This window comes from Phyllobates terribilis, unplaced genomic scaffold, assembly GCF_046119375.1.
Source record: "Phyllobates terribilis strain yellow unplaced genomic scaffold, ASM4611937v1 Scaffold_4__5_contigs__length_816908805, whole genome shotgun sequence".
Lineage (NCBI taxonomy): Eukaryota > Metazoa > Chordata > Amphibia > Anura > Dendrobatidae > Phyllobates > Phyllobates terribilis.
Window position 1 is genome coordinate 28,502,216 of NW_027362764.1, and position 24,953 is coordinate 28,527,168.

At 47.5% G+C, this 24,953-nt stretch overlaps 1 protein-coding gene across 1 annotated transcript; it reads left to right on the forward strand.

The window, feature by feature from the left end:
- The first annotated feature begins 7,283 nt into the window (after positions 1-7,283).
- ABCB8 (ATP binding cassette subfamily B member 8) lies at positions 7,284-24,501 on the forward strand. Its single transcript, XM_073676462.1, has 16 exons — positions 7,284-7,432; positions 7,836-8,193; positions 10,584-10,739; positions 11,173-11,267; positions 12,133-12,238; positions 12,369-12,530; positions 12,612-12,697; positions 12,869-12,966; positions 13,235-13,340; positions 13,414-13,447; positions 14,521-14,651; positions 14,892-14,986; positions 15,079-15,212; positions 19,224-19,371; positions 20,367-20,617; positions 23,715-24,501. Exons 1-16 carry the CDS (start codon positions 7,380-7,382, stop codon positions 23,805-23,807), a joined length of 2,106 nt encoding a protein of 701 aa, XP_073532563.1. The 5' UTR covers positions 7,284-7,379; the 3' UTR covers positions 23,808-24,501.
- The last annotated feature ends 452 nt before the right edge of the window (positions 24,502-24,953 follow it).

Below are 24,953 nucleotides of genomic sequence, written 5' to 3' on the forward strand. Positions count from 1 at the left end.
ACAAGAGATTTTAGCATCACTTGGAAAGTGCTTGACAACTTGGTCACACTATATAAATCCATGCAACCGGCATATATAGTGTGACCGAAAGAATGGTAAAAAATAAATATTATACTTACCTTCTGATGGCCCCCGGTGACCTTGTCTCGCCTTGCCGGCAGCTCGCAGTAGACTAAAGGACCTGCCGACGTCAGCGGTCACGTGATCCGTCACATGACTAAATGACGTCATGGCAGGTCCTTGAGTCCACCGCGAGCTGCCGGCAAGGCGAGACAAGGTCACCGGGGGCCATCAGAAGGTAAGTATACATTTATTTTTTATTTTATTCTTTTTTTTACAGGTTCTATGGTACCTGGGTCCGGAGGAGAGTCTCCTGTCCTCCACACCCGGGTACCATCCGCACATTGAAACGCATGGATTCCGCATGTACAGATGCAGTGATGCATGATCGATGCGTTCCAGTGCAAGTCAATGGCGGCGAAAACGCCACGCTTCCGCAAAATAATTGGTGGTGCTGCGGATTTTTCCGCAATGATAATCTGCAGCGGAAATTTCCGCAGCATGTGCACAGCACATGCGAATTATCATTGGGGAACATGGCAGACCTTCTACCAAGCGTTTTTTAAGCGTTTCTGCAGCGGAATTGCCTCTGCGGAAACACTTAAAAAACACATCGTGGGCACACCGCCTCATGGTGGCACTGTGGAAAAACATTACTATGGGAGGAAACAGTATTACTAATGGAGGCACTGAAATGGAGCATACATACTATTACATGTGGAGCGGGTGGGAGTGTTATTACTAACAGGGGCACACTAGAGAAGTATAATTACTATGGTATAAAGAAAAAAGAAACCAGCTCACCTATACTTCTCGGCATTCTGGAGCACGGAATCTCAAGGGACCGCTTGCAAACAGAGATGAAGATAATGTTCCAGCTCCCAGCATGCTATGGCTACAAATTTTTACATGGAATTTCCATTACTTCAATAAAACTTTGTTTTTATCAATGATGGGAGCTGGAACATTATCTTAATAATTACTATGGGGCACTCTAGAAGAGTATTAGAATAGGGGCACTAGGGGAGTATTATTACTATGGGGCACTCTACAGGAGTGCTATTATTAATAGGGGCACTCTACAGGAGTGCTATTATTAATAGGGGCACTCTACAGGAGTATTATTACTAATAGGGGCACTCTACAGGAGGAGTATTATTACTAATAGGGGCACTAGAGGGGTAATACTAAAAGGGGCACTCTAGGGGAGTATTATGACTAATAGAGGAACACTAGAGATTATTACTAATAGGGCACTCTAGACATCTATTATTACTAATATGGGCACTCTAGAGGAGTATTATTACCAGTAGGGGCACTCTAGGAGTATTATTACCAGTAAGGGCACTCTAGGGGAGTATTATTACCAGTAGGGGCACTCTAGAGGAGTATTATTATTAGTAGGGGCACTCTAGAGTATTATTACCAGTAGGAACACTCTAGAGGAGTATTACCACCAGTAGGGGCACTCTAGGGGAGTATTATTACCAGTAGGAGCACTCTAGAGGAGTATTACCACCAGTATGGGCACTCTAGGGGAGTATTATTACCAGTAGAGGCACTCTAGAGGAGTATTACCACCAGTAGGAGCACTCTAGAGGAGTATTACCACCAGTAGGGGCACTCTAGGGGAGTATTATTACCAGCAGGAGCACTCTAGGGGAGTATTACCACCAGTATGGGCACTCTAGGGGAGTATTATTACCAGAAGAGGCACTCTAGAGGAGTATTACCACCAGTAGGGGCACTCTAGGGGAGTATTACCACCAGTAGGGGCACTCTAGGGGAGTATTATTACCAGTAGGGGCACTCTAGGGGAGTATTACCACCAGTAGGGGCACTCTAGTGCAGTATTACTACTAATATGGGCACTCTAGAGGAGTATTATTACCAGTAGGGGCACTCTAGGGGAGTATTATTACCAGTAGGGGCACTCTGGAGGAGTATTACCACCAGTAGGAGCACTGTAGAGGAGTATTACCACCAGTAGGGGCACTCTAGTGCAGTATTACTACTAATATGGGCTCTCTAGAGGAGTATTACCACCAGTAGGAGCACTCTAGGGGAGTATTACCAGTAGGGGCACTCTATAGGAGTATTATTACCAGTAGGGACACTCTAGAGGAGTATTACCACCAGTAGGAGCATTACTAATAGGGGCACTCTACATGAGTATTATTACTAATAGGGGCACTCTACAGGAGGAGTATTATTACTAATAGGGGCACTCTACAGGAGGAGTATTATTACTAATAGGGGCACTAGAGGGGTAATACTAAAAGGGGCACTCTAGGGGAGTATTATGACTAATAGGGGAACACTAGAGATTATTACTAATAGGGCACTCTAGACATCTATTATTACTAATAGGGGCATTCTAGAGGAGTATTATTACCAGTAGGAGCACTCTAGAGGAGTATTACCACCAGTAGGGGCACTCTAGGGGAGTATTATTACCAGTAGGAGCACGCTAGAGGAGTATTACCACCAGTATGGGCACTCTAGGGGAGTATTATTACCAGTAGAGGCACTCTAGAGGAGTATTACCACCAGTAGGAGCACTCTAGAGGAGTATTACCACCAGTAGGGGCACTCTAGGGGAGTATTATTACCAGCAGGAGCACTCTAGGGGAGTATTACCACCAGTATGGGCACTCTAGGGGAGTATTATTACCAGAAGAGGCACTCTAGAGGAGTATTATTACCAGTAGGGGCACTCTAGTGCAGTATTACTACTAATATGGGCACTCTAGAGGAGTATTATTACCAGTAGGGGCACTCTAGGGGAGTAGTATTACCAATAGGGGCACTCTAGAGGAGTATTATTACCAGTAGGGGCACTCTAGAGGAGTATTACCACCAGTAGGAGCACTGTAGAGGAGTATTACCACCAGTAGGGGCACTCTAGTGCAGTATTACTACTAATATGGGCTCTCTAGAGGAGTATTACCACCAGTAGGAGCACTCTAGGGGAGTATTATTACCAGTAGGGGCACTCTATAGGAGTATTATTACCAGTAGGGGCACTCTAGAGGAGTATTACCACCAGTAGGAGCATTACTAATAGGGGCACTCTACATGAGTATTATTACTAATAGGGGCACTCTACAGGAGGAGTATTATTACTAATAGGGGCACTAGAGGAGTAATACTAAAAGGGGCACTCTAGGGGAGTATTATGACTAATAGGGGAACACTAGAGATTATTACTAATAGGGCACTCTAGACATCTATTATTACTAATAGGGGCATTCTAGAGGAGTATTATTACCAGTAGGGGCACTCTAGAGGAGTATTATTACCAGTAGGAGCACTATAGGAGTATTACCACCAGTAGGGGCACTCTAGGGGAGTATTATTACCAGTAGGAGCACTCTAGAGGAGTATTACCACTAGTATGGGCACTCTAGGGGAGTATTATTACCAGTAGAGGCACTCTAGAGGAGTATTACCACCAGTAGGAGCACTCTAGAGGAGTATTACCACCAGTAGGGGCACTCTAGGGGAGTATTATTACCAGCAGTAGCACTCTAGGGGAGTATTACCACCAGTATGGGCACTCTAGGGGAGTATTATTACCAGTAGAGGCACTCTAGAGGAGTATTACCACCAGTAGGAGCACTCTAGAGGAGTATTACCACCAGTAGGGGCACTCTAGGGGAGTATTATTACCAGCAGGAGCACTCTAGGGGAGTATTATTACCAGTAGGGGCACTCTAGGGGAGTATTATTACCAGTAGGGGCACTCTAGGGGAGTATTATTACCAGTAGGGGCACTCTAGAGGAGTATTACCACCGGTAGGGGCACTCTAGTGCAGTATTACTACTAATATGGGCACTCTAGAGGAGTATTATTACCAGTAGGGGCACTCTAGGGGAGTATTATTACCAGTAGGGGCACTCTAGAGGAGTATTACCACCAGTAGGAGCACTGTAGAGGAGTATTACCACCAGTAGGGGCACTCTAGTGCAGTATTACTACTAATATGGGCTCTCTAGAGGAGTATTACCACCAGTAGGAGCACTCTAGGGGAGTATTATTACCAGTAGGGGCACTCTATAGGAGTATTATTACCAGTAGGGGCACTCTAGAGGAGTATTATCACCAGTAGGAGCACTCTAGAGGAGTATTACCAACAGTAGGGGCACTCTAGTGCAGTATTACTACTAATATGGGCACTCTAGAGGAGTATTATTACCAGTAGGGGCACTCTAGGGGAGTATTATTACCAATAGGGGCACTCTAGGGGAGTATTATTACCAATAGGGGCACTGTAGAGGAGTATTACCACCAATAGGGGCACTCTAGAGGAGTATTATTACCAGTAGGGGCACTCTAGGGGAGTATTACCACCAGTAGGGGCACTCTAGTGCAGTATTACTACTAATATGGGCACTCTAGAGGAGTATTATTACCAGTAGGAGCACTCTAGAGGAGTATTATTACCAGTAGGGGCACTCTAGAGGAGTATTATTATCAATAGGGGCACTGTAGAGGAGTATTACCACCAATAGGGGCACTCTAGAGGAGTATTACCACCAGTAGGGGCACACTAGGGGAGTATTATTACCAGTAGGAGCACTCGAGAAGTATTATTACGAGTAGGGGCACTCTAGAGGAGTATTATTACCAGTAGGGGCACTCTAGAGAAGTATTATTACGAGTAGGGGCACTCTAGAGGAGTATTATTACGAGTAGGGGCACTCTAGAGAAGTATTATTACGAGTAGGGGCACTCTAGAGAAGTATTATTACGAGTAGGGGCACTCTAGAGGAGTATTATTACGAGTAGGGGCACTCTAGAGAAGTATTATTACGAGTAGGGGCACTCTAGAGGAGTATTATTACCAGTAGGGGCACGCTAGAGAAGTATTATTACAAGTAGGGGCACTCTAGAGGAGTATTATTACCAGTAGGGGCACTCTAGGGGAGTATTATTACCAGTAGGGGCACTCTAGAGAAGTATTATTACCAGTAGGGGCACTCTAGGTGAGTATTATTACCAGTAGGGGCACTCTAGAGAAGTATTACCAGTAGGGGCACTCTAGAGGAGTATTATTACCAGTAGGGGCACTCTAGGGGAGTATTATTACCAGTAGGGGCACTCTAGAGAAGTATTATTACCAGTAGGGGCACTCTAGGGGAGTATTATTACCAGTAGGGGCACTGTAGGGGAGTATTATTACCAGTAGGGGCACTCTAGAGAAGTATTATTACCAGTAGGGGCACTCTAGAGGAATATTACCACCAGTAGGGGCACTCTAGAGCAGAGGTCCCCAACCTTTTTTGCACCAGGGACCGGCTATAAGGAAGACCAGTTTTCCATGGCCCGGTGGGGGTGGGGGCGGGGCTTTGGTCATATGGGGGTGGGGTTATGGAGGGGTGGAGCTATATGGGGAGGATGCTGGCGGGACCTCGGTGTACAGCGCTGCTAAGTAGCAGCATTGTACATTGAGCGTCAGTGTATACAGCGCTGCTGCTTAGCAGCGCTACACACTGAACACCGGTACCGGGAGCCGCGTCACTGAAGCCAGTCTGCTGCCCCAGCACGCCCCACATAACATGTTCTGCCGGGGGCGTGTCAGTGAGGAGAGCCTGCCGCCCCACCCCGTCAGGAACACACCATGCTGTGCTGTGGAGGGCCGCGTCACTAAGACCCGCCCGACGCCCCATCCCGTCCTGCATAATGTTCTCTGCCAGGAGCTGCGAGCTGTCACGGCTATGGCAGAAACATTATAAATCCACACAGAGCGAGCTCTGACCAGGCGCAGGGATGCGGAGCTAGCTGTCAGCGGCGCCGCGGACCGGCTGAAAAACCCCAACGGCCCGGTCCTGGTCCGCGGACCGGCGGTTGGGGACCTCTGCTCTAGAGGAGTATTATTACCAGTAGGGGCACTCTAGGGGAGTATTATTACCAGTAGGGGCACTCTAGAGAAGTAATATTACCAGTAGGGGCACTCTAGGGGAGTATTATTACCAGTAGGGGCATTCTAGAGAAGTATTATTACCAGTAGGGGCACTCTAGAGGAGTATTATTACCAGTAGGGGCACTCTAGAGAAGTATTATTACCAGTAGGGGCACTCTAGAGGAGTATTATTACCAGTAGGGGCACTCTAGAGAAGTATTATTACCAGTAGGGGCACTCTAGAGGAGTATTATTACCAGTAGGGGCACTCTAGGGGAGTATTATTACCAGTAGGGGCACTCTAGGGGAGTATTATTACCAGTAGGGGCACTCTAGAGGAGTATTATTACCAGTAGGGGCATTCTAGAGAAGTATTATTACCAGTAGGGGCACTCTAGGGGAGTATTATTACCAGTAGGAGCACTCTAGGAGTATTACCACCAGTAGGGGCACTCTAGAGGAGTATTATTACCAGTAGGGGCACTCTAGAGGAGTATTATTACCAGTAGGGGCACTCTAGGGGAGTATTATTACCAGTAGGGGCACTCTAGAGAAGTATTATTACCAATAGGGGCACTCTAGGGGAGTATTATTACCAGTAGGGGCACTCTAGGGGAGTATTATTACCAGTAGGGGCACTCTAGAGGAGTATTACCACCAGTAGGGGCACTCTAGGGGAGTATTATTACCAGTAGGGGCACTCTAGAGGAGTATTATTACTATGGAGGCCATATTAATGTGGGGGCACCATGTGAGGTATGGTATACAGTTGTTTTTTCAGGGGCTGCAGTTACTTCTGGGGCACGAGGTGGCACAGTAGGCGCAGTATTGGGCTAGCAGCGGTTGTTCAGGGCAGCACAATGTGGCGGAAACTAGAAAAGTAAGAAATGTAAAATGTCTGAGGTGAGAAAACCCCACAGATGCAGGTTATGTCAGGGGGAAGCGTCATGGCGGCGCTGGGCTGTAGCCAGATGATGGCCCCTTCTATGTAACTGTACACCCAGCAGTCATTACTGATATAAGGAGGGTTACAGCGGGACGTCTCCTGCCCCAATCATTAGCAGAACTGATGGAACAAATCACCACAGAAGTGGCGCCATTATCCTGTCACAGTTGTCGTTTCTCGGATCTTCACCCCCTCAACCTTCCCGCCCTGATCACGTGACGCTTTCTGATTGGTGGTCTCTGTGTGTCGCCCCCTGAGGGTCTCTGTGGCCCTCACACTCCGCCCGGCCCCTCACTCCGACTCCTCCACAGCATCCAATACCACACAGAGGACACACCGGCCCTTCTTTCCTCCCCTTTCCCCTGTCATCACATGATCAACGTCCAGCCAATCAGTGACAGCCGGGGGCGGAGTTGTTGCCGGTGCGGGCGGAGCTCAGAGGAGGCTGCCGGTGTCCGCTGCCGGTCATGCTGCTGCACTTATTGCAGTCCGGACTCCGGCGCTGCCCGGGCCCCGTCAGGTGAGAAGTGACGTCACTCGCACAGCCCGCCGGGAACTGTAGTTTCCTCGGTGAGTGAGAGACTACAGCTCCCAGCGTGCACCGGGGAGGCTGAGTGTCCTTCCATGTGACCCAGACAGTGGCAGAGAGGAAATACAAGTCCCAGCAAGACCTGTGGAACTGCGACCTATAGTTCCAGCTACTCGTGGGACTACAAGTCCCAGAATACCAGGAAAACCCTGGCATTAGGGTTATGAAGAACTACTAGTCCCAGCACGGTTGTACTTTATTTTTGAGATCTCTGCTTGCTGTCAATGAATGGAAACCTCAGTCCCGGGGACTCCCTGCACAGATGTGACATTCAGTGACAGCCAGCAGCGGTCTGGGCGATGTCCGGCAGTTAACCCTGCGCCTTCTCTTCCAGGCTCCTGTCCTGCGTCTCCCGCGCTCCTCCGTCAGCGCCACGTCTGCAGCTGTACGCCCGCCTCCGAGATGCCCCCCGCCTCCGAGATGCCCCCCGCCTCCGAGATGCCCCCCGCCTCCGAGATGCCCCCCGCCTCCGAGATGCCCCCCGCCGCACCCCCAACAAGGGCAGGACGCTGGCGCTGCTGCTGGGCCCGGCCCTCGCGGGGTTGGGGTGGAGGGGCGCCCTGTGCCAGGTGGAGGTGCAGCGCCCCCCGCCCGTCCTGTCCGAGAGCCACAGACCCGAGCCCGAGTTCTGCTGGAGAGAATTCTGGAAACTTCTGCAGCCGCAGCTCCTGGCGCTGATGTCAGCGGTGATTGTAAGGAAGTGTCACGTCATGTGTGAGCAGCAGAATAGTGAGCGCAGCTCCGGAGTATAATACAGGATGTAACTCAGGATCAGTAATGTAATGTATGTACACAGTGACTCCACCAGCAGAATAGTGAGTGCAGCTCCGGAGTATAATACAGGATGTAACTCAGGATCAGTAATGTAATGTATGTACACAGTGACTGCACCAGCAGAATAGTGAGTGCAGCTCTGGAGTATAATGTAAGATGTAACTCCGCATCAGTAATGTAATGTATGTACACAGTGACTGCACCAGCAGAATAGTGAGTGCAGCTCTGGAGTGTAATACAGGATGTAACTCAGGATCAGTACAGGATCAGTAATGTAATGTATGTACACAGTGACTGCACCAGCAGAATAGTGAGTGCAGCTCTGGAGTATAATACAGGATGTAACTCAGGATCAGTAATGTAATGCATGTACACAGTGACTGCACCAGCAGAATAGTGAGTGCAGCTCCGGAGTATAATACAGGATGTAACTCAGGATCAGTAATGTAATGTATGTACACAGTGACTGCACCAGCAGAATAGTGAGTGCAGCTCTGCAGTATAATACAGGAGGTAACTCAGGATCAGTACAGGATCAGTAATGTATGTACACAGTGACTGCACCAGCAGAATAGTGAGTGCAGCTCTGGAGTATAATACAGGATGTCACTCAGGATCAGCAATGTAATGTATGTACACAGTGACTGCACCAGCAGAATAGTGAGTGCAGCTCTGGAGTATAATACAGGATGTCACTCAGGATCAGCAATGTAATGTATGTACACAGTGACTGCACCAGCAGAATAGTGAGTGCAGCTCTGGAGTATAATACAGGATGTAACTCAGGATCAGTAATGTAATGTATGTACACAGTGACTGCACCAGCAGAATAGTGAGTGCAGCTCTGGAGTATAATACAGGATGTAACTCAGGATCTGTAATGTAATGTATGTACACAGTGACTGCACCAGCAGAATAGTGAGTGCAGCTCTGGGGTATAATACAGGATGTAACTCAGGATCAGTAATGTAATGTATGTACACAGTGACTGCACCAGCAGAATAGTTAGTGCAGCTCTGGAGTATAATACAGGATGTAACTCAGGATCAGTAATGTAATGTATGTACACAGTGACTGCACCAGCAGAATAGTGAGTGCAGCTCTGGAGTATAATACAGGAGGTAACTCAGGATCAGTAATGTAATATATGTATACAGTGACTGCACCAGCAGAATAGTGAGTGCAGCTCTGGAGTATAATACAGGATGTAACTCAGGATCAGTAATGTAATATATGTATACAGTGACTGCACCAGCAGAATAGTGAGTGCAGCTCTGGAGTATAATACAGGATGTAACTCAGGATCAGTAATGTAATATATGTATACAGTGACTGCACCAGCAGAATAGTGAGTGCAGCTCTGGAGTATAATACAGGATGTAACTCAGGATCAGTAATGTAATGTATGTACACAGTGACTGCACCAGCAGAATAGTGAGTGCAGCTCTGGAGTATAATACAGGATGTAACTCAGGATCAGTAATGTAATGTATGTATACAGTGACTGCACCAGCAGAATAGTGAGTGCAGCTCTGGAGTATAATACAGGATGTAACTCAGGATCAATAATGTAATGTATGTACACAGTGACTGCACCAGCAGAATAGTGAGTGCAGCTCTGGAGTATAATACAGGATGTAACTCAGGATCAGTACAGGATCAGTAATGTAATGTATGTACACAGTGACTGCACCAGCAGAATAGTGAGTGCAGCTCTGGAGTATAATACAGGATGTAACTCAGGATCAGTAATATAATGTATGTACACAGTGACTGCACCAGCAGAATAGTGAGTGCAGCTCTGGAGGATAATACAGGATGTAACTCAGGATCAGTACAGGATCAGTAATGTAATGTATGTACATAGTGACTGCACCAGCAGAATAGTGAGTGCAGCTCTGGAGTATAATACAGGATGTAACTCCGGATCAGTAATGTAATGTATGTACACAGTGACTGCACCAGCAGAATAGTGAGTGCAGCTCTGGAGTATAATACAAGATGTAACTCAGGATCAGTAATGTAATGTATGTACACAGTGACTGCACCAGCAGAATAGTGAGTGCAGCTCTGGAGTATAATACAGGATGTAACTCAGGATCAGTAATGTAATGTATGTACACAGTGACTGCACCAGCAGAATAGTGAGTGCAGCTCTGGAGGAGGCCAGTATATAATTGTGTACAGTCTGTATATGGTGGATATTTATCTCCTGTTGCCTCTGATTGTGCAGTTATTTTCCTCCGTTATCAGCCGGTTTTGCTGGATCCGTTGTTGTTCTGTGACTTCGCCCGTCTTCTTTTCTCAGTTGGCTTTCGGGGCGGCGCTGCTGAATATTCGGATCCCGCTCATTCTCGGGGAGCTGGTGAATGTAGTTGCGCTCTACACAAGGGAGCATGCGGGGAATTACCTCCGAGAAATCCGCGCTCCGGCCGTGAAGCTGCTGTCTTTGTATGCAGCCCAGGTAAGGGCCATGAGAACTATTGTGTGACCAGGGAAAGCCTGGTCCTACAGGCTGACAATCAATGGGTTCGGGCCCGTGGCCGTACTCTGCCGTTATTTAGCTCCTGTAGACTCCATTGGATGCCACATAGCTGACATGTTCCCCATAGACCTGTGACTTTAACTATTGGTTGGTGCGACCTCTGGTGGCCATTGGTGGCATTGCAGAAATCAGCATTTTGAGAATGAATGGGATTTCCCTCTGTATTCACTACGTATTAGACCTTTCTATAAATTATATTAAGACGTCTTACTGTCGTGTTGATTTCCTTGGGAGTATTCCGATAATTGTCATCATCACTGAGTGCAGGCATTTCCCTTTTTGACCAGTAGAGGGTGACATTGTTGTGTATTATTGTATATGTACATTACTGACTCTTGTTTGTATCCCTCAGGGATTACTGACCTGCGGTTATATCATTCTGCTGTCTCGAGTCGGGGAGCAAGTGGCCGGGAGTATGAGGAAGGCTTTGTTCACCTCTCTTCTACAGTGAGTGTTGTGTCCGGCGTATTGTCTGGAGTATACTGCTCCAACATGGCGGCCGTCACTCCAGATCTCCTGAGCGGCCTGATGGCGGTGCAATGAAATATAGGGGTCTTCAGAAGGCTTCCATGTCCGCCATGGATTTATTCAGACCAGTCATTTTACAATACACTGCGGTATTAAATGTAAAAAACACACAAAAAAAATTAAGAAATCAATATATATATATATATATATATATTTTGTGCATATATATACTGTGTGTGTGTATATATATATATATATATATATATATATATATATATATATATATATATATATATATATATATATATATATATATATATATATAAAAATCGAAAATATTACATCAGTCTGTTTTTCACAAATATAACAAAATATAAAAAAATAAAATACTTATTTGGAATTATCGCGTGGGTAATTGCCCACACTAATACAGTATAAAAGTAACTATCTCATACCTGTAATTACTGGGGAAAAAAAAAAAATCGAAAAACCAGAATTAATGTTTTTCTTTATGCCGTATGAAAACCCCCAAAATATAAAAATGATCAAAATGTGGAGTGTATCAACGTCCTCTCGGCAGACAACAGACGTACCCTCGCATAGCTTCTGGAAGATAAAAAAAAAAAAAAAAGTTGTGAATATCAGGAAATGGCGACACAAAACTTTTTTTGTTTGTTTATAAAGTTCTGACATATATTTTACGGATTTAAAAAAAAATATATCGAACATCGGACGAGTTTGGTGTCGCTGTCATCGCATCGACCTGGAGAATCACGCTGTCGCTTTTACATACGCTGATACATGGTAACAAACATCCTCCTCTGATCTTTTTTTTCTGCCACAGTCAGGATGTAGCTTTCTTTGATGCTCAGAAGACCGGACTTTTGGTAAATCGTCTCACCTCCGACGTCCAAGAGTTCAAGTCGGCCTTTAAGCAGGTGATATCCCAGGTGAGCCCGTGCGGCGGGGGCGTCTTGGAGGGTGGCAGGGACAGAACGTGACACAATGCAGATCTGATGCCATTCAGGGTCCTTAGAAAGCCGTGTGGATTCCTTAATGGCTACTTTTAATGACTTCTAGGGCCTCAGGAACATCACCCAGACTTTCGGCTGCTTCGTGTCCCTCTATTACATCTCCCCAAAACTGACGGGCCTCCTGGTGGTGGTGATGCCCCTGCTGGTGGGAGCCGGCGCCGTCATCGGCTCTTTTCTCCGTAGACTGTCACGTCGGGCCCAGGAGCAGGTGAGGGGGGCCCCTCCATGGATATAACCTGCATTTGTGACATAAGTCGTGTGAACGACGTATTTTTTATTTTTTTTGCAGATTGCAAAAGCGACGGGTGTGGCGGACGAGGCGATAGGAAATGTGCGCACGGTGAGAGCGTTCGCCATGGAAGACCGCGAGGTGGAGTGAGTGTTGGAGAGCGCAGCATTACACTAATTATCTGCTTAAGCCTTGTAATTCCAGGTGCTGGGTCACCACGGCCCCCCATATAGCCCCCAGCCTTCCCAGATAAAGATATACCTATATATGACGTGATTGCTCCTGGCGTACCTGTGACGTCTCTTTCATCCACTCAGGTTGTACTCCGCCGAGGTAGACAAGTCGGCTCAGATGAACGAAGTCCTGGGTGTCGGCATCGCCGTCTTCCAGGGTCTCTCCAACGTCGCTCTGAACTGTAAGTTACACTCGGGGGGGGCTTAGTATGGACCGTAGGCAGCAGGAGGCGCTGCTGATATGATGCCTCCTGCCAGATGTCGGCATCCATTGCCATCGATGCCATGTCCGCAGCGCCTCTCGCCTCTCAGTATGGAAGTGCGAGACGCTGGATAACCCCAATAGGTTGATATTATATGTACGGACCCTAGTGAGGGTCTGCAGCGCTGTATACACCATACGAGATCCCCTGTCGTATACTGATCCTCTCCTCTTTTTTTTTTTTCCAGGTATTGTCCTGGGAACCATATTTGCCGGCGGTTCTCTAATGGCGGGAAATGAACTCTCAGCCGGGGACCTGATGTCCTTTCTGGTGGCCTCTCAGACCGTCCAGAGGTTTGTATGTCTCTTGGGAGGAGAGGTGCGGCGACATCGGTGCCTCCTGACTGTCTTTTTTTATTTTACACAGGTCTATGGCAAACACCTCGGTGCTGTTTGGACAGGTGAGCATGATGGACACTGAAGTCTGTAAAGGTGGGAATAAGAAAAACCGTAAGGATCCCGGATCCCTCTGTTACATTTTTCCCCTACATACTATACTATTGCATCACACTAGAGTTGGTGCAAATCGATCTGCAAGATCCGGTCCAGCGATCACGTCGGTAATCTGTGGCCGCTGGACGGGAGCCCTGAGAACCGCCTCTTATGACGGCATCTGCGGCTCTTATATTGATTCGTCAGACTGGTGCGATGTGTTGACGTCAGGCCAGTCCGGCTAATCAAAACTGGAGTTGTGGATGCTGTCAGGTAAAAGGTGGATCTCAGGTCTCCCGTCCGGCGGCCACAGATTACTAATGTGAATGCTGCAAATAGATTCGCACCAACTCCAATGAGGACCATACAGTTCCTGCCATCTGCCATAAATACTACGTCACGACTACGGTGTCAGCAATGGAGCTGGGTGTAATATACACTGCATCAGTGCTGACCACAGCATCCAAGTGGTTAACAGAAGGAGGGGGCTTCACCTTATTCCCCACCGGATCCCCCCCCCCCACATGTGATTGCAATGTGCACCTAACAACGAAAAATATATATATATATATATAAAAAAAAACAACATTATCCTAATTAAAATAAATAAATAAAGTTCCCCTAATTGGTGTCACCCCATCCGTGAACTATAAAATGATCACAATATTAAACTCACATGAATAATACCAGACTTTCCTGCTAATCCCACCGAATATACAATATACATATATATAGATGTGAACTTGTCGTAGTGAAGATGGTGTCTTATAACGCGAGCGGGGCAAAATAGGAAAAATAAAAAGCTGGAGGAAATATGACTTTTTTAAAAGAAAAAAAAAAAAAAAAAAAAAACTTCTTCCCCTTCAGAAAAAGTTTATAAAAGTTACTGAGTATATTATCTGTCCCTGGACATTACTACTCCCTCCGCAGAGAGCGAGCGCTCTTATGGTCGCGTCACTGGAGACATCACCAGGGGGCGCTCTTTTTGCAAACCTTTTTAGTAATTTTCCCCTTATCTAAACGATGCATTTCTGTCTCCTAGGTGGTCCGGGGTCTTAGTGCCGGGGGTCGTGTCTTTGAGTTTATGCGTTTGCAACCAGAGATCCCGCTGAGAGGAGGGAAGAAACTTCACCAGGTGATGGGAGAAATCCACTTCAGTAATGTCTCCTTCAGGTATGACCTGGCGGGGAAGGGGGGGGGGTGGTTAGCATAGCAATATCGGTAAGGTGGTCTTATGCTCCCTACGATGAGGGGGATTCATCCGTAAAGATGGTGGAAGCTCTGGAGTAAAGTTCTGGTTGCGCCTGGTGCTGCAGCTCCGTTACATGGAAGTGGATGGAGCCGAGCTGCAATACCGCACACAACCTGTGGACGATGAGGGCGCTGCACAATAATACACATTCTCTTCTCCAGTTATCCCACTCGACCAGGACAAGAAGTCTTGAAGTTTTTTGACCTGTACGTCCCACCTGGTAAGACAGTGGCCATCGTGGGACAGTCAGGGGGAGGTAAGAGAGACAGAGACCCCTTTCTTTTGGAAGGTCACAGTTTCCTTCCCTCTGTACAATATTTATACCGAGCGGTGTCTGCTGGGGTTTAGGAAAGTCCACGGTGGCTGCGCTGGTGGAGCGATTCTACGACCCCAGCGAGGGAGCGGTGGAGCTGGACGGGGTCGACATCCGGTTACTTGACCCCTCGTGGTTAAGAGGAGAAGTGATCGGATTCATTAATCAGGTGAGCGACCGATCCGATACTACGGAGAGTGCGGGAGGAAGGAAATCCACCCGGCCGGGCAGACTGGTGCCTATATATATATAGTGATGAAGAGGTGACCCCGATCTGCAGATATGGATCCGACTGTCCCGTAAGTGACAGCGGAAGCCGCTGCTCTGTAATAATAGGAGACGACTGGTCTGTGATAAGAGGAGACGACTGGTCTGTAATAAGAGGAGACGACTGGTCTGTAATAAGAGGAGACGACTGCTCTGTAATGAGAGGAGACGACTGCTCTGTAATAATAGGAGACGACTGGTCTGTGATAAGAGGAGACGACTGCTCTGTAATAAGAGGAGACGACTGGTCTGTGATAAGAGGAGACGACTGCTCTGTAATAAGAGGAGCCGACTGGTCTGTAATAAGAGGAGCCGACTGCTCTGTAATAAGAGGAGACGACTGGTCTGTGATAAGAGGAGACGACTGCTCTGTAATAAGAGGAGACGACTGGTCTGTAATAAGAGGAGACGACTGCTCTGTAATAAGAGGAGACGACTGCTCTGTAATAAGAGGAGACGACTGCTCTGTAATAAGAGGAGACGACTGCTCTGTAATAAGAGGAGACGACTGCTCTGTAATAAGAGGAGACGACTGCTCTGTAATAAGAGGAGACGACTGCTCTGTAATAAGAGGAGACGACTGCTCTGTAATAAGAGGAGACGACTGCTCTGTAATAAGAGGAGCCGACTGCTCTGTGATAAGAGGAGACGACTGGTCTGTGATAAGAGGAGACGACTGGTCTGTAATAAGAGGAGACGACTGCTCTGTAATAAGAGGAGACGACTGCTCTGTGATAAGAGGAGACGACTGCTCTGTGATAAGAGGAGCCGACTGCTCTGTAATAAGAGGAGCCGACTGCTCTGTAATAAGAGGAGCCGACTGCTCTGTAATAAGAGGAGCCGACTGGTCTGTAATAAGAGGAGCCGACTGCTCTGTAATAAGAGGAGCCGACTGCTCTGTAATAAGAGGAGCCGACTGCTCTGTAATAAGAGGAGACGACTGCTCTGTAATAAGAGGAGACGACTGCTCTGTAATAAGAGGAGACGACTGCTCTGTGATAAGAGGAGACGACTGGTCTGTGATAATAGGAGACGACTGGTCTGTAATGAGAGGAGACGACTGCTCTGTAATGAGAGGAGACGACTGCTCTGTAATAAGAGGAGCCGACTGCTCTGTAATAAGAGGAGCCGACTGCTCTGTAATAAGAGGAGCCGACTGCTCTGTAATAAGAGGAGCCGACTGCTCTGTGATAATAGGAGACGACTGGTCTGTGATAAGAGGAGACGACTGGTCTGTGATAAGAGGAGACGACTGCTCTGTAATAAGAGGAGACGACTGGTCTGTAATAAGAGGAGCCGACTGCTCTGTAATAAGAGGAGACGACTGGTCTGTAATAAGAGGAGACGACTGCTCTGTGATAAGAGGAGACGACTGCTCTGTGATAAGAGGAGACGACTGCTCTGTAATAAGAGGAGACGACTGCTCTGTAATAAGAGGAGACGACTGGTCTGTAATAAGAGGAGCCGACTGCTCTGTAATAAGAGGAGACGACTGGTCTGTAATAAGAGGAGACGACTGCTCTGTGATAAGAGGAGACGACTGCTCTGTGATAAGAGGAGCCGACTGCTCTGTAATAAGAGGAGCCGACTGCTCTGTAATAAGAGGAGACGACTGCTCTGTAATAAGAGGAGACGACTGGTCTGTGATAAGAGGAGACGACTGCTCTGTGATAAGAGGAGCCGACTGCTCTGTAATAAGAGGAGACGACTGCTCTGTAATAAGAGGAGACGACTGCTCTGTAATAAGAGGAGACGACTGCTCTGTAATAAGAGGAGACGACTGCTCTGTAATAAGAGGAGACGACTGGTCTGTAATAAGAGGAGACGACTGGTCTGTGATAATAGGAGACGACTGGTCTGTAATGAGAGGAGACGACTGCTCTGTAATAAGAGGAGACGACTGCTCTGTAATAAGAGGAGACGACTGGTCTGTGATAATAGGAGACGACTGGTCTGTAATAAGAGGAGACGACTGGTCTGTGATAATAGGAGACGACTGGTCTGTGATAATAGGAGACGACTGCTCTGTAATAAGAGGAGACGACTGCTCTGTAATAAGAGGAGACGACTGCTCTGTAATAAGAGGAGACGACTGCTCTGTAATAAGAGGAGACGACTGGTCTGTGATAAGAGGAGACGACTGCTCTGTGATAAGAGGAGACGACTGCTCTGTAATAAGAGGAGACGACTGGTCTGTGATAATAGGAGACGACTGGTCTGTGATAATAGGAGACGACTGCTCTGTAATAAGAGGAGACGACTGCTCTGTAATAAGAGGAGACGACTGCTCTGTAATAAGAGGAGACGACTGCTCTGTAATAAGAGGAGCCGACTGCTCTGTAATAAGAGGAGACGACTGCTCTGTGATAAGAGGAGACGACTGCTCTGTAATAAGAGGAGACGACTGGTCTGTAATAAGAGGAGACGACTGGTCTGTAATAAGAGGAGACGACTGGTCTGTAATAAGAGGAGACGACTGGTCTGTAATAAGAGGAGCCGACTGCTCTGTAATAAGAGGAGCCGACTGGTCTGTAATAAGAGGAGCCGACTGGTCTGTAATAAGAGGAGACGACTGGTCTGTAATAAGAGGAGACGACTGGTCTGTAATAAGAGGAGACGACTGGTCTGTAATAAGAGGAGACGACTGGTCTGTAATAAGAGGAGACGACTGGTCTGTAATAAGAGGAGACGACTGGTCTGTAATAAGAGGAGACGACTGGTCTGTAATAAGAGGAGACGACTGGTCTGTAATAAGAGGAGACGACTGGTCTGTAATAAGAGGAGACGACTGGTCTGTAATAAGAGGAGACGACTGGTCTGTGATAAGAGGAGACGACTGGTCTGTGATAAGAGGAGACGACTGCTCTGTGATAAGAGGAGACGACTGCTCTGTAATAAGAGGAGACGACTGCTCTGTAATAAGAGGAGACGACTGCTCTGTAATAAGAGGAGCCGACTGCTCTGTAATAAGAGGAGCCGACTGCTCTGTAATAAGAGGAGCCGACTGCTCTGTAATAAGAGGAGCCGACTGCTCTGTGATAAGAGGAGCCGACTGCTCTGTGATAAGAGGAGACGACTGCTCTGTAATAAGAGGAGACGACTGCTCTGTGATAAGAGGAGACGACTGCTCTGTGATAAGAGGAGCCGACTGCTCTGTAATAAGAGGAGCCGACTGCTCTGTAATAAGAGGAGACGACTGCTCTGTAATAAGAGGAGCCGACTGCTCTGTAATAAGAGGAGCCGACTGCTCTGTAATAAGAGGAGCCGACTGCTCTGTAATAAGAGGAGCCGACTGCTCTGTAATAAGAGGAGCCGACTGCTCTGTAATAAGAGGAGCCGACTGCTCTGTAATAAGAGGAGCCGACTGCTCTGTAATAAGAGGAGCCGACTGCTCTGTAATAAGAGGAGCCGACTGCTCTGTAATAAGAGGAGCCGACTGCTCTGTAATAAGAGGAGCCGACTGCTCTGTAATAAGAGGAGCCGACTGCTCTGTAATAAGAGGAGCCGACTGCTCTGTAATAAGAGGAGCCGACTGCTCTGTGATAAGAGGAGCCGACTGCTCTGTGATAAGAGGAGCCGACTGGTCTGTGATAAGAGGAGACGACTGGTCTGTGATAAGAGGAGACGACTGGTCTGTGATAAGAGGAGACGACTGGTCTGTGATAAGAGGAGACGACTGGTCTGTAATAAGAGGAGACGACTGCTCTGTAATAAGGTGAGAGACGAGCCGACTGGTCTGTAAATGAGAGAGACGAGCCGACTGGTCTGTAATAAGGTGGCAGAGGAGCTTGGCAAACTCCCATAATTTGGGGGGGCCGATCACTGCCGTCAGGTCACAGAGGAGCCGATTGCGGGGTCTTGTAGAGACGTTGTACAGACATCGCTGCTTATTCTCCGCTCTCCGGTCACTCAGGAACCTGTTCTCTTTGGAACAAGCATCATGGAGAATATTCGCTTTGGACGACCGGACGCCAGTGACGCCGAGGTCCAAGAAGCCGCAAAACTGGCAAATGCCGATGACTTTATCCGAAACTTTCCAGATGGATATAATACACTGCTAGGTGAGTCGTTCCTCCTTTATCAAAGCGCGGCCCCTGTTATAAGCACAGTGTTCCTTATTATAAGCACGGCCATTACTCTGCCATCCCCGCACATACTCTGACACTCGGCACGTTGCAGAAATGCAACCCAGAACTTTACAAGATGGCAGAGGAGCTTCATGCTCTGTAATGAGGTAGCGGAGACGTTTCCTCACTGTGCATTAGGGCAGGAGAGGAGCAGATCTGACACATTGTGAAAATGCACCGTGAAACCCGCACTTTATAGGCGTTGTTGCTTTCATGCAATTTTGCATCAAACCATAACATTTTGTAAAAAAAAAAAAAAAAAATACAGCAAAATTCAAGTTAATTGGTAAAACTTTGACCCAGAAGAAATATACAAACACTAAAATTAAGTAAAAAAGTTCAATATCTGCGGTGTTCATACATGCACATATCTGCACATATTCGCCGAAAGGCCAAATACCAGTAAACATTCGAGTCAAATAAGTGGCCTGATTAGATGCAGGGCTAATCACATGTGCAAGGACTCGCACCTTCATTTTTAGAAAAAAAAAAGGAGCACATATCCTCTCTCATTGGTGAGTGAGGTGATAACATGAAGAAAGGTTCCTGTACCCCTACCCCTAGGGTCACAGGAGGCAGTACAGGAGGAAAGATGACAGTAAGAGGGGTGATAACATGAAGAAAGGTTCCTGTACCCCTACCCCTGGGGTCACAGGAGGCAGTACAGGAGGAAAGATGACAGTAAGAGGGGTGATAACATGACGAAAGGTTCCTGTTCCTTTTCCCTTTGGGTCACAGGAGGAGGGATGACAGTAAGAGGAGTGATAGCATGAAGAAAAGTTCCTGTTCCTATTCCCTTTGGGTCACAGGAGGAGGGATGACAGTAAGAGGGGTGATAACTTGAGGATAAGTTCCTGTATACTCCATCCTTGTTCTTGTGATACATGTCACATCATTTCTTTTTCGGTCCCATTTCTCTTGGCTGACAGGTGAGCGTGGAGTCACCCTCTCTGGAGGTCAGAAGCAGCGGGTGGCCATCGCCCGCGCCCTCCTCAAAGACCCCCGGATTTTAATCTTGGATGAAGCAACAAGTGCGCTGGATGCAGAGTCTGAGAGGATGGTGCAGATGGCGCTGGATCGCGCCTCCTCCGGCCGCACCGTGTTGGTCATTGCCCATCGGCTCAGCACCATTGCAGATGCCGATATCATCGTGGTCTTATCAAAGGGCCGTATCGCAGAGGTGAGTCCAGTCTTAAAGGGGTTGTCCAGGGCAGTGATTCTGTTGAGGTATCTTGAAAATGGGTGATCAGTGTCATGGGTGGGTGTCGGACACCCCCACTGATCAGCTGTTGTCAGCGACCAGGTGTCCCCATTGTCCTGACTCCGCAGACTAGGTGCTCAGCTCCTGTCACTTTAATGATCCTCTCCACACACTGCAGCCCTGGACGCCCCTGTAACAGAGTCAGGTCCTTTATTGTGTCTCTGCCAGTGGGGATCTATCGGCCTGGTGCTGCCATATATCTGCACTGTACCTGATGAAGGAGAGGAGCTCCACGCTGGTGCCAGATCTGCTTTACTGAGTGCAGGAGAGGAGCTGCTTGGTGTTCTCATATCTTCATAATAATGTACAGGAACGGAGCTTCATGCTGATGTCTAATGCCTAATAATATGTAAAGGAGAGGAGCTCCATGATGTCAGCTTTTCATTATTGCATACAGGAGAGGAGCTCCATGCTAATGTCGGATTATTTTACTCGACATAGGAGAGGAGCTGCTTGTGTCTGATCCTCATTACATACACAGGAGAGGAGCTGCTTGTGTCTGATCCTCATTACATACACAGGAGAGGAGCTGCTTGTGTCTGATCCTCATTATACACAGGAGAGGAGCTGCTTGTGTCTGATCCTCATTACATATAGGAGAGGAGCTGCTTGTGTCTCATCCTCATTACATATAGGAAAGGAGCTGCTTGTGTCTGATCCTCATTACATATAGAAGAGGAGCTGCTTGTGTCTGATCCTCATTACATACACAGGAGAGGAGCTGCTTGTGTCTGATCCTCATTACATACACAGGAGAGGAGCTGCTTGTGTCTGATCCTCATTACATACACAGGAGAGGAGCCGCTTGTCTGATCTCCATTACATAAAGGAGAGGAGCTGCTTGTGTGTGAGCCTCATTACATACACAGGAGAGGAGCTATTTGTGTCTGATCCCCATTACATACAGGAGAGGAGCTGCTTGTGTCTGATCCCCATTACATACAGGAGAGGAGCTGCTTGTGTTTGATCCTCATTACACACAGGAGAGGAGCCGCTTGTGTCTGATCCTCATTACACACAGGAGAGGAGCTGCTTGTGTCTGATCCCCATTACACACAGGAGAGGAGCTGCTTGTGTCTGATCCCCATTACATACAGGAGAGGAGCTGCTTGTGTCTGATCCTCATTACATACAGGAGAGGAGCGGCTTGTGTCTGAGCCTCATTACACACAGGAGAGGAGCCGCTTGTCTGATCCTCATTACATACACAGGAGAGGAGCTGCTTGTGTCTGATCCTCATTACTGTACACAGGAGAGGAGCTGCTTGTGTCTGATCCTCATTACTGTACACAGGAGAGGAGCTGCTTGTGTCTGATCCCCAGTACATACACAGGAGAGGAGCTGCTTGTGTCTGATCCTCATTACATACACAGGAGAGGAGCTGCTTGTGTCTGATCTTCATTACACACAGGAGAGGAGCTGCTTGTGTCTGATCCTCATTACATACACAGGAGAGGAGCTGCTTGTGTCTGATCCTCATTACATACACAGGAGAGGAGCTGCTTGTGTCTGATCCTCATTACACACAGGAGAGGAGCTGCTTGTGTCTGATCCTCATTACACACAGGAGAGGAGCTGCTTGTGTCTGATCCTCATTACACACAGGAGAGGAGCTGCTTGTGTCTGATCCTCATTACATACAGGAGAGGAGCTGCTTGTGTCTGATCCTCATTACATACACAGGAGAGGAGCTGCTTGTGTCTGATCCTCATTACATACAGGAGAGGAGCTGCTTGTGTCTGATCCTCATTACTGTACACAGGAGAGGAGCTGCTTGTGTCTGATCCTCATTACACACAGGAGAGGAGCTGCTTGTGTCTGATCCTCATTACATACACAGGAGAGGAGCTGCTTGTGTCTGATCCTCATTACTGTACACAGGAGAGGAGCTGCTTGTGTCTGATCCTCATTACATACACAGGAGAGGAGCTGCTTGTGTCTGATCCTCATTACACACAGGAGAGGAGCTGCTTGTGTCTGATCCTCATTACACACAGGAGAGGAGCTGCTTGTGTCTGATCCTCATTACACACAGGAGAGGAGCTGCTTGTGTCTGATCCTCATTACACACAGGAGAGGAGCTGCTTGTGTCTGATCCTCATTACACACAGGAGAGGAGCTGCTTGTGTCTGATCCTCATTACACACAGGAGAGGAGCTGCTTGTGTCTGATCCTCATTACACACAGGAGAGGAGCTGCTTGTGTCTGATCCTCATTACATACAGGAGAGGAGCTGCTTGTGTCTGATCCTCATTACATACACAGGAGAGGAGCTGCTTGTGTCTGATCCTCATTACACACAGGAGAGGAGCTGCTTGTGTCTGATCCTCATTACTGTACACAGGAGAGGAGCTGCTTGTGTCTGATCCTCATTACACACAGGAGAGGAGCTGCTTGTGTCTGATCCTCAGTACATACACAGGAGAGGAGCTGCTTGTGTCTGATCCTCATTACTGTACACAGGAGAGGAGCTGCTTGTGTCTGATCCTCATTACACACAGGAGAGGAGCTGCTTGTGTCTGATCCTCATTACACACAGGAGAGGAGCTGCTTGTGTCTGATCCTCATTACACACAGGAGAGGAGCTGCTTGTGTCTGATCCTCATTACACACAGGAGAGGAGCTGCTTGTGTCTGATCCTCATTACATACACAGGAGAGGAGCTGCTTGTGTCTGATCCTCATTACACACAGGAGAGGAGCTGCTTGTGTCTGATCCTCATTACATACACAGGAGAGGAGCTGCTTGTGTCTGATCCTCATTACACACAGGAGAGGAGCTGCTTGTGTCTGATCCTCATTACATACACAGGAGAGGAGCTGCTTGTGTCTGATCCTCATTACACACAGGAGAGGAGCTGCTTGTTGCTGGATTACATGCTTCCCCTTAGACTCTATGACGCGCAGTCTGTGTCTTTTGAGTGCTGCTCTGGCTGTGACTGGAGCATCAGCCGCTCTGCAGGTCATTGCTGGTGTGAACTGCAGTAATGAAGCTGTTTCTGGTCTTTTCTTCTCAGAGCGGGACGCACCGCGAGCTGCTGAGGACGGGCGGCCTGTACGCAGAGCTCATCCGGAGGCAAAGCCAGGACCCCCCGGGACACAACTCATAGAAAACCTCACGTCCTGCCCCCAAAAATACAGCTTAAAGCCAAGGAACCACAATCGGGGCAGACGAGACCCAGACTGCTGCAGAACCTCATTTCTGTATACAGGAGTGAAGATCCCGGCTGATACCAGCTGTTAATCACTATGTACAGGAGAGGAGCTGCACACTCCACAGAGGCCGACACTCCAGACCGAGCTCCCGTCCTAATGCACAGAGGAGATGAGCAGCTATTCAGAGATATTTATATTTAGGAGAGAAGTGTCCTGTAAAGTGAGAATTGCAGACAGGAGAGGAGCTGCACTGATATCAGTTGTGTATTACATGTTGGAGATAGAGTCTCATTTTCTTTTGACAATTTGTAGTCACACGACGACGCTCTGGGGTGGGACGAGGAGAGGAGCCACTTGTTCAAATCAGATGCTCATCCCTACAAGTATAAGAGCTGCTACATCAAGGAGAGGAGCTGCAGGCAAATCACTGCTACTACTGCTCTTTAACCTAATAGAGTGTGTGTGTGTGTGTATATATATATGTATGATATATACATACATACATACTGTATATATATGCATACTGTATATAACATCACACAAAGATAGCGCTCCATCACTCAGGACAACAAGAGCTCGGAAGCTGCAATATAAGATCTACACGTTATATACTGCCCAGATAATGTAATAAAAGATTTATTACTGTAATACTGGTTAAGTCATTGTACATACATTACTGATCCTGAGTTACCTCCTGTATTATACTCCAGAGCTGCACTCACTATTCTGCTGGTGCAGTCACTGTGTACATACATTACATTACTGATCCTGAGTTACATCCTGTATTATACTCCAGAGCTGCACTCACTATTCTGATGGTGCAGTCACTGTGTACATACATTACATTACTGATCCTGAGTTACATCCTGTATTATACTCCAGAGCTGCACTCACTATTCTGCTGGTGCAGTCACTGTGTACATACATTACATTACTGATCCTGAGTTACATCCTGTATTATACTCCAGAGCTGCACTCACTATTCTGCTGGTGCAGTCACTGTGTACATACATTACATTACTGATCCTGAGTTACATCCTGTATTATACTCCAGAGCTGCACTCACTATTCTGCTGGTGCAGTCACTGTGTACGTGCATT